Source organism: Canis lupus, chromosome 19 (genome assembly GCF_011100685.1).
Source record: "Canis lupus familiaris isolate Mischka breed German Shepherd chromosome 19, alternate assembly UU_Cfam_GSD_1.0, whole genome shotgun sequence".
In the NCBI taxonomy this organism is placed as follows: Eukaryota; Metazoa; Chordata; class Mammalia; order Carnivora; family Canidae; genus Canis; species Canis lupus.
In genome coordinates, this window is record NC_049240.1 from 8,606,013 (window position 1) to 8,618,841 (window position 12,829).

A 12,829-nucleotide genomic window follows, 5' to 3' on the forward strand; every position below is an offset into this window, starting at 1 on the left:
CTTACGAGAATCTTAAGCAATCTCTTAAACGCTAGTGGAGATAAGGTCATTATTGCCAAACAAAACAAAACAAAACAAAACAAAACAAAAACAAAAAACAAAAAAAAACCTCTGACTGTCAGGAACTGGGTTGGACCTTTCCAAACCTGTCAATCCAGTTAATCCTTAGGCTAGTCTCGGAGGTGAGGGGCACTCTCTCTCCATGTCTCTGGGCACGAAAACCAGCCTCAGGCTAAGTAAATACCACGTTCAACACATTCGGTAGATGTGGAGCAAACCCATTTCTGAAGGGCCCTACGTGGGGCCTGGGGATCCCTTGAGCAGGGCCGCGAGGGTCCCGGACTCCCAGAGGCGGCCGTGGGTCTCTAAGAGGGAACCCGACGCGTTCCTAAGAGACTCAGGGAGAAGCTCCCTTTGCAAAGGGCACGTTCGCGGATTTCTTGAGATGCACGTTCTTGCAAAGCCGGCCCTGGGGGGGGGGGGGGGGGGGGGGGGAGGGGGGAGAATAATAATAGAAATAAAGAAGTGTGCCTCGGGTTTGGTAAGGGCCGCGCGGCAGCAAGTTGGCAGCGCGGCGCGGGGGCCGGGACGTCGGGCCTCGACCCCGGGGCAGCGGCGCCCTCGGAGGACCCCGGCGCGGAGGGCAGGCCCGGGATCCCGCAGGCGGCCGGCCGGGCCTGCGGGCGGGGGCTCCCGGGGCCACTCCCAGCGCCAGCCTCTCTCCACCCAGGTCGCCGCCCCCCGCTCCGCTCGGCCGCGCAGCTGTCGGGGGCGGGGGGCGGGGGGGTGCGCGGGGAGGGGGTGCGCGGGCCGGGCGGGCGGAGGGCACGCACTCTCCAAAAAAATATTAAAAAGACAAACATCCCGCTTGGCAGCGGGAAGTTGAGCGCGCGAGTTCCGGGTCCCCCGCCGGCCGCAGCCCCGGGTGAGCCCCCAGCCCCGGCCCCAGCCCCGGCCCCGGCCCTGCAGGCCGCCGCCCCCGCGCGCTCGCACACCCCGGCCCGGGCGGGTTCGGGTCCGGGTCCGGCCCGCGCCCCGCGCGCCCCGAGCAGCCGCCGGCAACGCCACTTGTGGAGTTGTTCCCCGCGGCGCCCGTAACTTTGCAGCAAGCCCGGGAGAGGCCTGCTTTTATGCAGAAACCAGCCACCCGCGTGCGTGTAGGGAAGCCTCCGACTGCGGAGGGCCGGGCCGCCCCTTGCAAAAGCAACGCCTTGCACCCCCCACGCCCACCCCAACCCTCGCCCTCGCCCTCGCCCCCGCCCCGGAGCCTGTCTTGCAGACTGCAAAATTCAGTGGCCTTCTGAGGCGGAATTGGTTGCTCGCGGGAGGCGGGGAGCTTGCTTTTTGTTTCTTTCCTTTCTCTTTCCTGCGCTCCCCAGCTGAGACCGTTGCCCTCCCCTGCAGGAGCCGCCCCCTTGCACCCCCCATCCCCGGGCCTCGCGGGCAGGCTCCGCGCGCGCGCGGGGGGCTCGGCCAGCACCGCAGCGGGGCGCGGCGGGAGGAGGCGCCGGAGTCGCCCCGGGGCCGCGGGGAGGAGCCGAGCGATGAACGTGGCCGCCAAGTACCGCCAGGCGTCCCTGTACGTGGGGGATCTCGACGCCGAGGTCACCGAGGACGCGCTGTTCCGGAAGTTCAGCGCCGCGGGGCCGGTGCTGTCCATCCGCATCTGCAGGGACCTGCTGACCCGCCGCTCGCTGGGCTACGCCTACGTGAACTTCCTGCGGCTGGCGGACGCGCAGCGGGCCCTGGACACCATGAACTTCGACGTGCTGCGGGGCCGGCCGCTCCGCCTCATGTGGTCCCAGCGCGACGCGCACCTGCGGAAGTCGGGCGTCGGGAACGTGTTCATCAAGAACCTGGACCGGTCCGTGGACGACAAGGCCCTCTTCGAGCGCTTCTCGGCCTTCGGGAAGATCCTGTCGTCCAAGGTGGTGAGCGACGAGCGCGGCTCCCGCGGCTACGCGTTCGTGCACTTCCAGGAGCAGAGCGCCGCCGACCGCGCCATCGAGCACATGAACGGGGCGCAGCTCCGCGGCTGCAGGCTCTTCGTGGGCCGCTTCCAGAGCCGCCAGGCCCGCGAGGCCGAGCTGCGCAGCCGCGCCGGCGAGTTCACCAACCTGTACATCAAGAACTTCGGCGGCCGCATGGACGACGCCAGGCTCAGGGCCGTGTTCAGCGAGTACGGCAAGACCCTGAGCGTCAAGGTGATGACCGACGCCAGCGGCAGGTCCCGCGGCTTCGGCTTCGTGAGCTTCGAGAGCCACGAGGCGGCCCGGCGGGCGGTGGAGGCCCTGAACGGCAGGCAGGTGGACGGGCAGCCGCTGTTCGTGGGCCGCGCGCAGAGGAAGGCGGAGCGGCAGGCGGAGCTCAGGCGGGCCTTCGAGCAGCGGCAGCAGGACGGGCTCCGCAGGGCCCAGGGCGCCAAGCTCTACGTCAAGAACCTGGACGACGCCGTCGACGAGGACAGGCTGCGCAGGGAGTTTTCTGGCTTCGGAGCCGTCAGCAGGGTCAAGATCATGCGGGAGGAAGGGCGGAGCAAAGGCTTTGGCCTCATCTGCTTCTCCTCTGCCGACGAGGCCGCCAGGGCCTTGGCCGAGATGAACGGCCGCGTGCTGGGCTCCAAGCCGCTGTCCATCGCCCTGGCCCAGAGGCCCTAGGAGGGCGGGACGGGCGCAGCCGCCGCGCTTGCAGACGCAGGGCTTGCAGCCGCGGGGCCTTGCAGCCAAAGGGCTTGCAGCCGCGGGGCCTTGCAGCCGCAGGTGCCTGCAGCCGCGGGGCCTTGCAGCCGCGGGGCCTTGCAGCCGCGGGGCCTTGCAGCCGCAGGGCTTGCAGCCGCAGGGCCTTGCAGCCGCAGGGCCTTGCAGTCAAAGGCCTTGCAGCCAAAGGGCCTTGCAGCCAAAGGCCTTGCAGCCGCAGGACCTCGCAGCCAAAAGCCTTGCAGCCAAAGGGCTTGCAGCCAAAGGGCTTGCAGCCGCAGGGCTTGCAGCTGAATGGGCTTGCAGCCAAAGGCCTTGCAGCCGCAGGACCTTGCAGCCAAAGGGCCTTGCAGCCAAAGGGCTTGCAGCCGCAGGGCCTTGCAGTCAAAGGCCTTGCAGCCAAAGGGCCTTGCAGCCAAAGGGCTTGCAGCCAAAGGGCCTTGCAGCCACAGAGGCTTGCAGCCACAAGGCCTTGCAGCCGCAGGGCCTTGCAGCTGCAGGGCTTGCAGCTGAATGGGCTTGCAGCCAAAGGCCTTGCAGCCAAAGGGCCTTGCAGCCAAAGGGCTTGCAGCCAAAGGGCCTTGCAGCCACAGGACCTTGCAGTCAAAGGCCTTGCAGCCAAAGGGCTTGCAGCCAAAGGGCCTTGCAGCCAAAGGGCCTTGCAGCCAAAGGCCTTGCAGCCAAAGGGCCTTGTAGCCAAAGGGCTTACAAACGCGCTTGCAGCCGCAGGGCTTGCAGTCGAAGGGGCTTGTAGCTGCAGGGCTTGTAGCCGCAGGGCTTTGCAGCCGCAGGGCCTTGCAGCCGAAGGGGCTTGCAGCCGCAGGCCTGCAGTGGCTCCTGCTCTCTGCCCCATTTACCCCACAGAGGACCGCAAATCCCAGCCGAGGGCTGCTCATGCCAGTAGACTTTGCGATAAGAGTTTTTGTAGACAAAGCTATTTTTCTCGTGTGGGGGGAAAAAATATGAATCTTGCAAGCTGGATTCATTTGACAGAGGCACCCCTTCCAATTACAATATTGTCTCTCTGATTTTGATTTAGGATGCGTAGCAATAAGCATAATTAGATATATTTTTATTACGTTTTGAACCATCGGAAAGGAGATAGTTGTTAAAGTTTATGTCTTATTTTTTTTTTTTTTTTTAAGAAGTGCAGCTGCATCTGGTTCCACTGGGGAATCGAACCCAGGAGCTTCTGCGTGTAAAGCAGACGTGATAACCACTGCACTGTGGAACCGCAAGCCCCTATCTTCTTTCATATTTGAATACTATTGCTAGCTTTAGTTTCTTCTGTGAAAACATGCTAAAAACCAGTTCTTAGGCCGAAGGATTGCAAAGTAATTTATTTTTCCAAATAGATATTTTCTAGGTTCTCGTCGGAGCTTTTTAAAGAAACCAAAGGTTTAAGATTTGCTAGTATAAATTCAATACCTAGTTATATTTTGAATTAATGTTTAAAGTACTAGGAAAGAGTTGAATGCCTTTTGAATTTATATCCTGGCATGATTGTCCTTCTGATGGCTGAAATTAATGGTGGAGGTTTTTAAGGTTTCCTACAAACTTGACTTCTAGGATATTTTGCTATTCTTTCCATTGGCAGGCTGTCATCTATGTGCTTGCTAGTTATCAACATTGGGGCTCGAATAGTAAAACCTGAACTTCTACATTCCTTAAGTCATAAATTTGTATCAATTAAGGTGACAAAAAGTTGGCCTGGTCTTAATTCTCTTCACATCGATACAGGTTAGTATTAATGCCTTACGTTTCTTCCAGACACCAGTATTATAAAAGTCAAATATAGAGAATATAGAAATTCAGTTCAACAATTCTTTTTCGATCTCTATTTTATGTTCGATGTAATGATATTATCTCAGGGTTCAGAAGAGTATGTTTCTTTATTTTTTTTTATGGACTCATGTCTCTTTTTATTAGAGCATGAGATTTACATAACCCATTAAGTTTTGGCCTCGATTTATCAGAAGCTCGCTAAATTGATTTTCTGATAAATTGAAATTACATCAATTTGCCTGTTTTCTAGAATAACTTTTAATCCCATTTTCAGATCTCTCTTTCTCTCTTCTCCTTAATCTCTATTATTCATCTTTGTTTTATACTTTTTAAAAAAGAGGGTGTTTTTATTTTGATTTTTACTGTGTGCTATTTGAAATCCACCTTGGAAACGGAGACAAGAATTATTTATTTACATTTAAATAATTACTTTTAAAATTCTGTTTTACCAAAGGTGTCTGGAAAATAGCTTTGTGGTTGTTGTTGTTGTTGCTGTTTTATTTTATTTTTTTCTTTTACTCTGCTTAGAGGTTTCCTGTAACCATATATTCAAATCTTCTGTTTCGTATATTACCAGTACAAAAGCTATATTAAAATATTTTCTTTGGCAATACTTTAGCTATGAAAGAATGAGAAAATCTGCTTCTATTTATTTTTGTATGAACTACAGGTTTATTCATAGCACATTTTCTAAGTTAGAAGTCTCTTTGAGACAATGAAAAAATTACGGATCAAAAACTTACAGCAACATATAATTCTATTATTTAGACAAATCGTCTGTTTAAAAGTGTTGCATATCCCCTCAATTTTTTTAGACATATACACATAGTAATTTAACAAAAATGGAATCCTTGTAACCTTATTACAGATTACTCTTTAAATTTTACAATATGCCATAGTCCACTTCCATATCCACAAATAATTATTTGCATTATCATTTTAATGAGTCTTATTCTTTCACTGTTTGTACTATAATGCATTTCCTCTTGATACACATAAAAGTTGTAGATTGTTTCCTAACCCCCTCTTGTTTTCTTCTGTCATAAACAACTTGGAGATAAACATCCTAGCAAACTTATATATGCTGATATATCCAGTTACTTTCTGAAGAAAATCTGTAATTCATTGGAATTAATGTTTAGAAGGGCAGAGATTTTTAAAATAATTTTGATAAATTTTGCCCGAGTGCTCTCCAGAAAACCTGGTGCCATTTCCATTTCCATTACCAGTATGGAGGACTGCCCATTTCCATATACTTCAAGAATAAGAAATTTTGTTTAAGCTGTTAGCCAATTCAGAATGATAATGTAAAGCAAAATATTTCACGGTAACTTTTTTTTTTATTATTATTACTACAAAAGTTAAACAGCATTTCTTGTATTTGTTGGCCATCTGTGTTTTCATATTTGTGAACTGAATGTTTCATGATCTCAGTCTGTTTTCCTTTTGGGTTGTTTTTCATTTGTATAGATTTGTTACATTGAACAAAATCTTACACTTTTTTCTCCCATATTCTCACTTTGTTTATAGTTTTGAGGGTCATTCCAAAGTTCAGTCTTTAAACTCAGAATTTCCAGTCTTTTACTTAGGTGGATTTAATGTTATGACTCAAAACACTTTGAGAACTCAAATATACACACATGCAATTAATCTGTATTATCTTCAGTTACATTTAGAGCTTTATATTCTGAATAATTTCTAACAAGACTTTTGTCTTTGAAGTATGTTGCCCACAGCCTATAGTAAATCTCCTTAAAAGTATCTTACTTTTCAAGTTTCATTAATATGTTTGGTAAATACCTACCTACTATAAGAATCTGTGTGAAACTCATATGCCAACTCTAATTCATTGGGCCTCGGAATCACTGTGTTAAGAAGTTTATACCTCAAAAAAAAAAAAAAAAAGTTTATACCTCTAAAACAGAGAGTTTTTAAGGAGAACGACAGGCCTGGGAAGTGTAGTAGGTGTGTCAAGCCTTGACATCTCTTTCTGGATAATCCAGTCTATCAAAGTGTCCAAATATTTGAACAATTTTTCATAATGCTCGTAAATGGATGATTAAGATAATATCAGGGAGCTGAGTTCTCTGCTGTGTACACAAGGGAATAATAGGACATAATATCAGATGTCTAGATGAATTGTAGCTGTAGCTTCATGACACTGTATTCTACCTTTTTAGTGGAAATAGCTTATTTTTAATATTTACCATAAGAAATGACAAAGTCAGTTTGCAAAAATATATAATCCTGTGGATTTTCTTGATTATTTTATTTGAATTTTGCTCATTCTCAATTTTGTGTGTGTGTGATAATATCAAGTCATCCTAGTTGGCAGTACAAGTTCACCCTTTGAAGAAAATTTAATCATTATGCCCAAGTGCCTTGATAAATAAGAAGAATCTTTACTTTTCTGATAAGCATTCCAGTAAGAGCTAATTTACAAAGGTGCCTTGAGCCACTGCTTCTATTCTTGCCTTCCTCTACCCACACGCATTGCCAAGTTTGTTGTAGAGGCCTGCTGGCGTGCACAGCCAGTTCAATAAATGTGCCTTTCTAACATTACTTAAAATTTTCAAATTTCTAAATATTTTTAAGTTTGTAAGTGAAAATCTGTAGTCAGTAAAAATAAATGTTTTAAAGTGGTTTAGAATTGGTAATGTCCTGTTCTTAGTATTTTTTATAAATCCATTGCGAAAAGATCAAATAAGGTTTAATCTTTCGATGGTAAAAGCGGGTCTAAAAATGATCTTTTTATTTAATTTTTGAGTATTTCTGATTTTCTAAAGATCGGTTTGTCTTAGGAGTAAGCTGAAAACAACTTGAATTTTTAAATGAAGATACTTGTGTTTCATGTCGCAAGACACCGACTTCCGTATAAACTAATATTTCTTTTACAGCTACTCGTAATTATGGGACCATGTTTAAAAAGAGGCACAAACACAGATCAAATTTTGATCAGGAATAATTGACTATTTTTAAAACACTTCTGCATTTAATTGTTAAAGTAAAATTCATCTTACATGTTGAGTATTTAGAATTAGATGACTTGTATTTGGAAAATATGCCTCCTAATGTAATTTTTAAAAATACATGAAACAGCAGATAAAAAAGATTTTCTTAATCTACATTTTAAAGAGTAGAACAAATTAAATATCCTCATGATATCTTTGGCTAGCAGAAAATTCCAATTCATACTAGAAAAGGAAATTTTACCTAACAAAATATTCAGAGTTTAAATATCTTCAGGCATAGTCTAGTAAGACTTCTGTACCACTTTGCAGTCTCTTCAATTCTAGTGACAGATAATCAACTTTCTAAGTTCTGTGCAGAATGCACTTAGGAAGGTCAAAGAGTAGAAATAAGTTTAGGAATATACATCCACTAAACACTGGATATTTTTTATTATTTACATCTAATTGTAAATTTCATTATTTATTTGCTATTTTCTTTCTTCTTTAAAGTTTTGTTTACAAACAGTTCTTAAAATTCCATTTTCTCCCTACAACTAGTTTTCACATAAGTCAAAAAAGGTGATTTTTTTTCTACCTCAAATTGTACAATCCTAAGGATCAAATTATGCAATATCTTTTGTATAAGATTGAATTCATTTTTGTTTGGTAATGGGACTTGTGTTTTTGTACAATCATACTCTGTTAGGTCTAAATTAAGCAACTGCTGAAAAATTTAACTGCAAAGGTTAGATTCAATTTAGTCACCCAAATGGGTTTCCAGCAAAAAATAATTGTCAACAGATTACAAATGGTTTCTTACAGTAATATTTGAAAATAAATCTACATTTAATAGGTATTGGTTTCTTGAGTTTTAACATAAGGTATAGTCAAAGCCAAATATGTTTTCATGCATGTTAACATTTTAGAATCATAGCACCAGAGGGAAGAGACTCTTCTTTTACTGTTATACAGGCATACCTCATTTTATTGTGCTTCACAGATACTGTGTTTTTTACAAATTCAAAGTTCATAACAAACCTGCATTAAGCAAGTCTACTGGCACCATTTTTCCCAACAGGATCTGCTCACTTGGTATCTCTTTGTCTTATTTTGGTAATTCTTGCAATATTTCAACCTTTTTCATTACTATTAGATTTGTTAACAGTGATCTGTGGTCACTGTTTATGACTTGCTAAGAGCACCATTGATGGCTAGCATTTTTAACAATAAAGTATTTTTTTAAAGATTTTTTTATTTTATTTATTCATGAGAAACAGAGAGAGAGAAAGAGAGAGAGAGAGAGGCAGAGACACAGGCAGAGGGAGAAGCAGGCTCTGTGCACGGAACCTGACATGGGACTCAATCCCGGGTCTCCAGGATCACACCCTGGGCTGAAGGCGGCGCTAAACCGCTGAACCACCCCAACAATAAAGTTATTTTTAAATTAAGGTATGTATATTGCATTTAGATATGATGCTATTGCACACTTAATAGACTGCAGTATATAATAGACATAACTTTTACATGCCCTGGAAGACAAAACAAAACAAAAATCATTTGACTCACTTTAATGTGACATCCGCTTTATTGCAATGGTCTGGAGCCAAACCCACAATATCTCTGACATATTCCTAAATCACCAACTATTGTGATATTCTATATAAAGAATTTTAAAGGAAAGTTCCTACTGACAGTGTGATGAATAAATCTTGAGACACATCTAAAATGTTATATGCTTATAAAATGGTTCCGATATATAGAAGTAATTTAACCACAAAGATAAATTCATAGGTGCTAATTTTCTTTACAAAACTATTTGTTATTAGACCCATTAGTACACTTAAATTATAGGAATTAACAAAATTGGACTTAGGTAAAGCTTTTCTCTTTTTTATTTTTTAAGATTTTATTTACTTATCCATTAGAGAAAGAGGCAGAGACACAGGCAGAGGGAAAAGCAGGCTCCCTATTGGAGAGCCTGATGCGGGACTCGATCCCAGGACCCCAGGATCACACCCTAAGCCAAAGGCAGAAGCTCAGCCACTGAGCCACCCAGGCATCCCTAAAGCTTTTCAAGCTTTAATTCTGTTTACACAATGTGGTATGATCCTCACACATTTTACCCATGCACTCTGTATTAAAAAAAAATACAGACGTACTAAATTCTGAGTTACAATTATATTTAGATTTGAATCTAAGGTCAGATTATTCTGCAGGTATGCTCAGAGGAAATATTTATAGCTTTGTGTTGGTTTTGTCTCGTGGCCATGTCTTATCTTAGTGTTCATAGAATGGTCTTAACTCTATTGAAGTTCCCTGAATGAAACCATTGAATCCATCAAGGAAAAGAAGAAAAATAATTCTATTAGCGGCCTTCTTTGCCATAGTAAAGAAAATGCTCAGCTTATGAGAGATATTGGCAGTTTGCACAATGGCATTGCATCAGATTTTGTTAACCCATTTATATTTACATCACTTGGATATTAAAAATACGATCTCTGCTTGAAGTTCTGCCAAATATTAACAGCACATTTGAGTTCCAAAGGCAATGTCACTGAAATTGTGGATGTTATTATAATTTTATTTTATTTTATTTTATTTATTTACATATTTATTTTTCACACAGAGTGAATATTGGTCGTGATTCATTGTGGTGGGTGTGTGTGTGTATGTGTGTGTGTATTTAATTTGGTATTTCCATTGGGATTCTCTTATCTCAGTAAACCACATCTGACAGTCTACAGTGAATCACAATTTTGATTTACATTTTATCTTTGTACATATGCCAGTGGCATACCAACACACCATGGTTTTGACATATTGCCATTCCTAGTTCCTTGAAATTAAAGTAAGGCCTTATAATAGTAATTCCAGAAAATCTTTGTTAATCAAAGAAGTACCTCAATTTGAATGTAAACCAAATATTAGAATTATAACTAGCCTATTTTGACACATCATTATTTTACCGAAATACCACGGGAGGTGTTAGAAATGATAATCTAGTATTATTCACCACTCTGTTCACTAATATTTTACACAGAGTATTTATACAAATGACATTTATTTATTTATTTATGATTTTATTTATGATTTTATTTATTTATTTATTCATGAGAGACACACAGAGGCAGAGACATAGGCAGGAGAAGCAGGCTCCCTCTGGGGAGCCTGAGCGGGACTCGATCCCAGGACACTGGGATCAAGACCCGAGCCAAAGATAGACACTCAACCACTGAGCCACCCAAGTGCCCCTACAAATGACATTTATATTGCCGAGATTACAATTGATTAAAAAAAAAAAATTGGCACTGAAGTTACGTGGTAATCTTATTTTATTTTTTTAATTTTTAAAAAGATTTTACTTATTTCTTCATGAGAAACAGAGAGAGGCCGAGACATAGGCAGAGGGAGAAGCAGGCTCCTCGCAGGGAGCCCCATGTGGGACTTGACCCCTGGATCTCAGGATCATGGCCTGAGCCGAAGGCAGACACTCAACCCCGGAGCCACCCAGGTGTCCCATCTTATTTGATTTTAATATTTATTTTTTTTTGACCAAAATGAAACTGTCAAATGCAAATTTGATCGTGTCATTCTGCTTAAGAACTTGTCATGGTCTTCCATTACTCTTAAAGTCAGGTATAAACCTTTACCATGGCTGAGGAGACCTTACATTCTTTGGTCTCTGTGTATTTTTTAATCCTTTTCTTATGCTACTATTTCCCTTAGTCGACATGCTGGAAATAAACTGGTTTTATTTCAAGTACCAAGTATCAAGTTAATCCCTTCCTCATTCAGAGCTTTAACTTTTTATCAGATAGTGTGTTGTCTATTGCAAGGGGTAAAAGGAGCCTTCCAACTTGCTTATGAAAAAAAAAAATGATGAGGGGGGATCTCTTGCCAGATCAAAGTAAATAAGAGATCTTTTCAAAATGGAAATAGTTTTCTTTTTATTTTTCGTCACAAGGGTCAAGGAAGGCTCCTTATGCACAGCATTACCTTTTTTGAAATTACACCACATGGCATAGTGTTGCAAGGAGAAAAAAGCAAGTCCTTTGAAAAGGTCAAAGAAGCTCACCTTCAAACATTTAGAATGTTATTTTTAAATATTTTATTATTTTTTTAAACAAAAGTTCATTGTCCTCCCGACCTATGCTTTTTCATGATTTAGGATATAGAGTAGATATGTTTCTTTGTCGGAAATCTGATCTTAAGTCTAGAAGGAACATGAGATGGAAATTGTGCTGCCAAAAAGTAAAGCAGGTTGTAAGTTCTGAAGAAGGTGGAGTACAGGGTAGAGAAATGACACTCAGCAGCAAGTCATCACATCTTAGCAAATTTGCTGTGTTTGGCTTAGGAAGTACACACATAGCAGCAACATATTCCTTAGAAAGTATGGGGGCAAAACTCTGGGGAAAATCTGCATATGGGTGAGGGATATTTATTTAGTTTTTTAATATTTTAAATTTGTATTAAAATATAATGTGTACAGAGAAAACTGTAGAAAGTCTAGGCATATAACTTGATGAATAATTCAGAAATAAGTATATTTGTGTAATTACCACTCAAGCCAAGAAAGAAACAGAACTTTACCTACACCCTCTAACCCCCTTCTAATCACTTTCTATCACACTTATTCTATGTAATTTCTATCTTGTTGTTAAACTCTAAGGATTAATTTTAGTTACCTTGAATTGTACTCCAATTGATTTATTGAATATGCAGCCTCTTGTGTCACTTTTACTCAAGAGACTTTAGTAAGATTCACACATACTACTTAGCGTACTAGTAATGGGTTCATAGTTACTGTCATATACTATTCTGTCTTATGACTATACTGCAAATTATTTATCCTTTTATCATGAATGAACATTTGGGTTGCTTCCATAAAAATTATCCTAGATGTCTTTTTTTTTTTTGAGCTATAATTCATGAACAATTTTCAAATGTGCAATTCGGTGTTTTTTAGTGTACTCACAAAGTTGTGCAACATCACCATCATCCAACTCCAAAACCTTTTCATCATTCAAAAAGAAACTGCATGTATCCATTAGCAGTCCTATTCCCCACTCTCTCCTCCCCATGCCCAGCACTTGGCAACTATAATCTAATTTGTGTTGATAAGGATTTGCTGTTCTGAACATTTCATATAAATGATATCATATGTGACCTTTTGTCCCTGGCTTCTTTCACCTAGCCCAATATTTTAAAGTTCCATCCACGTTGCAACCATGCATCACTACTCAATTCCTTTTTATGGAGGAATATCCCACATTGTTTATCCACTCATCACTTGTTAAACACTTGTGTGGTTTCTACTACCTGGCTATTGTGAATAAGATTATTGCGATATTAGTGTGAAAACTTTTTTGTGAATATGTAATTTCAATACTCTTGGGT

The 12,829-nt window shown here is 42.7% G+C and overlaps 1 protein-coding gene and 1 non-coding gene across 2 annotated transcripts; one reads left to right on the top strand and one right to left on the bottom strand.

Moving 5' to 3' along the window:
- Nucleotides 1-1,489: 1,489 nt before the first annotated feature.
- PABPC4L (poly(A) binding protein cytoplasmic 4 like) lies at nucleotides 1,490-2,759 on the top strand. Its single transcript, XM_038564629.1, has one exon. It carries the CDS (start codon nucleotides 1,545-1,547, stop codon nucleotides 2,655-2,657), a length of 1,113 nt encoding a protein of 370 aa, XP_038420557.1. The 5' UTR covers nucleotides 1,490-1,544; the 3' UTR covers nucleotides 2,658-2,759.
- Nucleotides 2,760-3,856: 1,097 nt separating this feature from the next.
- TRNAV-UAC lies at nucleotides 3,857-3,930 on the bottom strand. Its single transcript has one exon. It is a non-coding gene; the product is annotated as a tRNA-Val (tRNA).
- Between the last annotated feature and the right edge of the window lie 8,899 nt (nucleotides 3,931-12,829).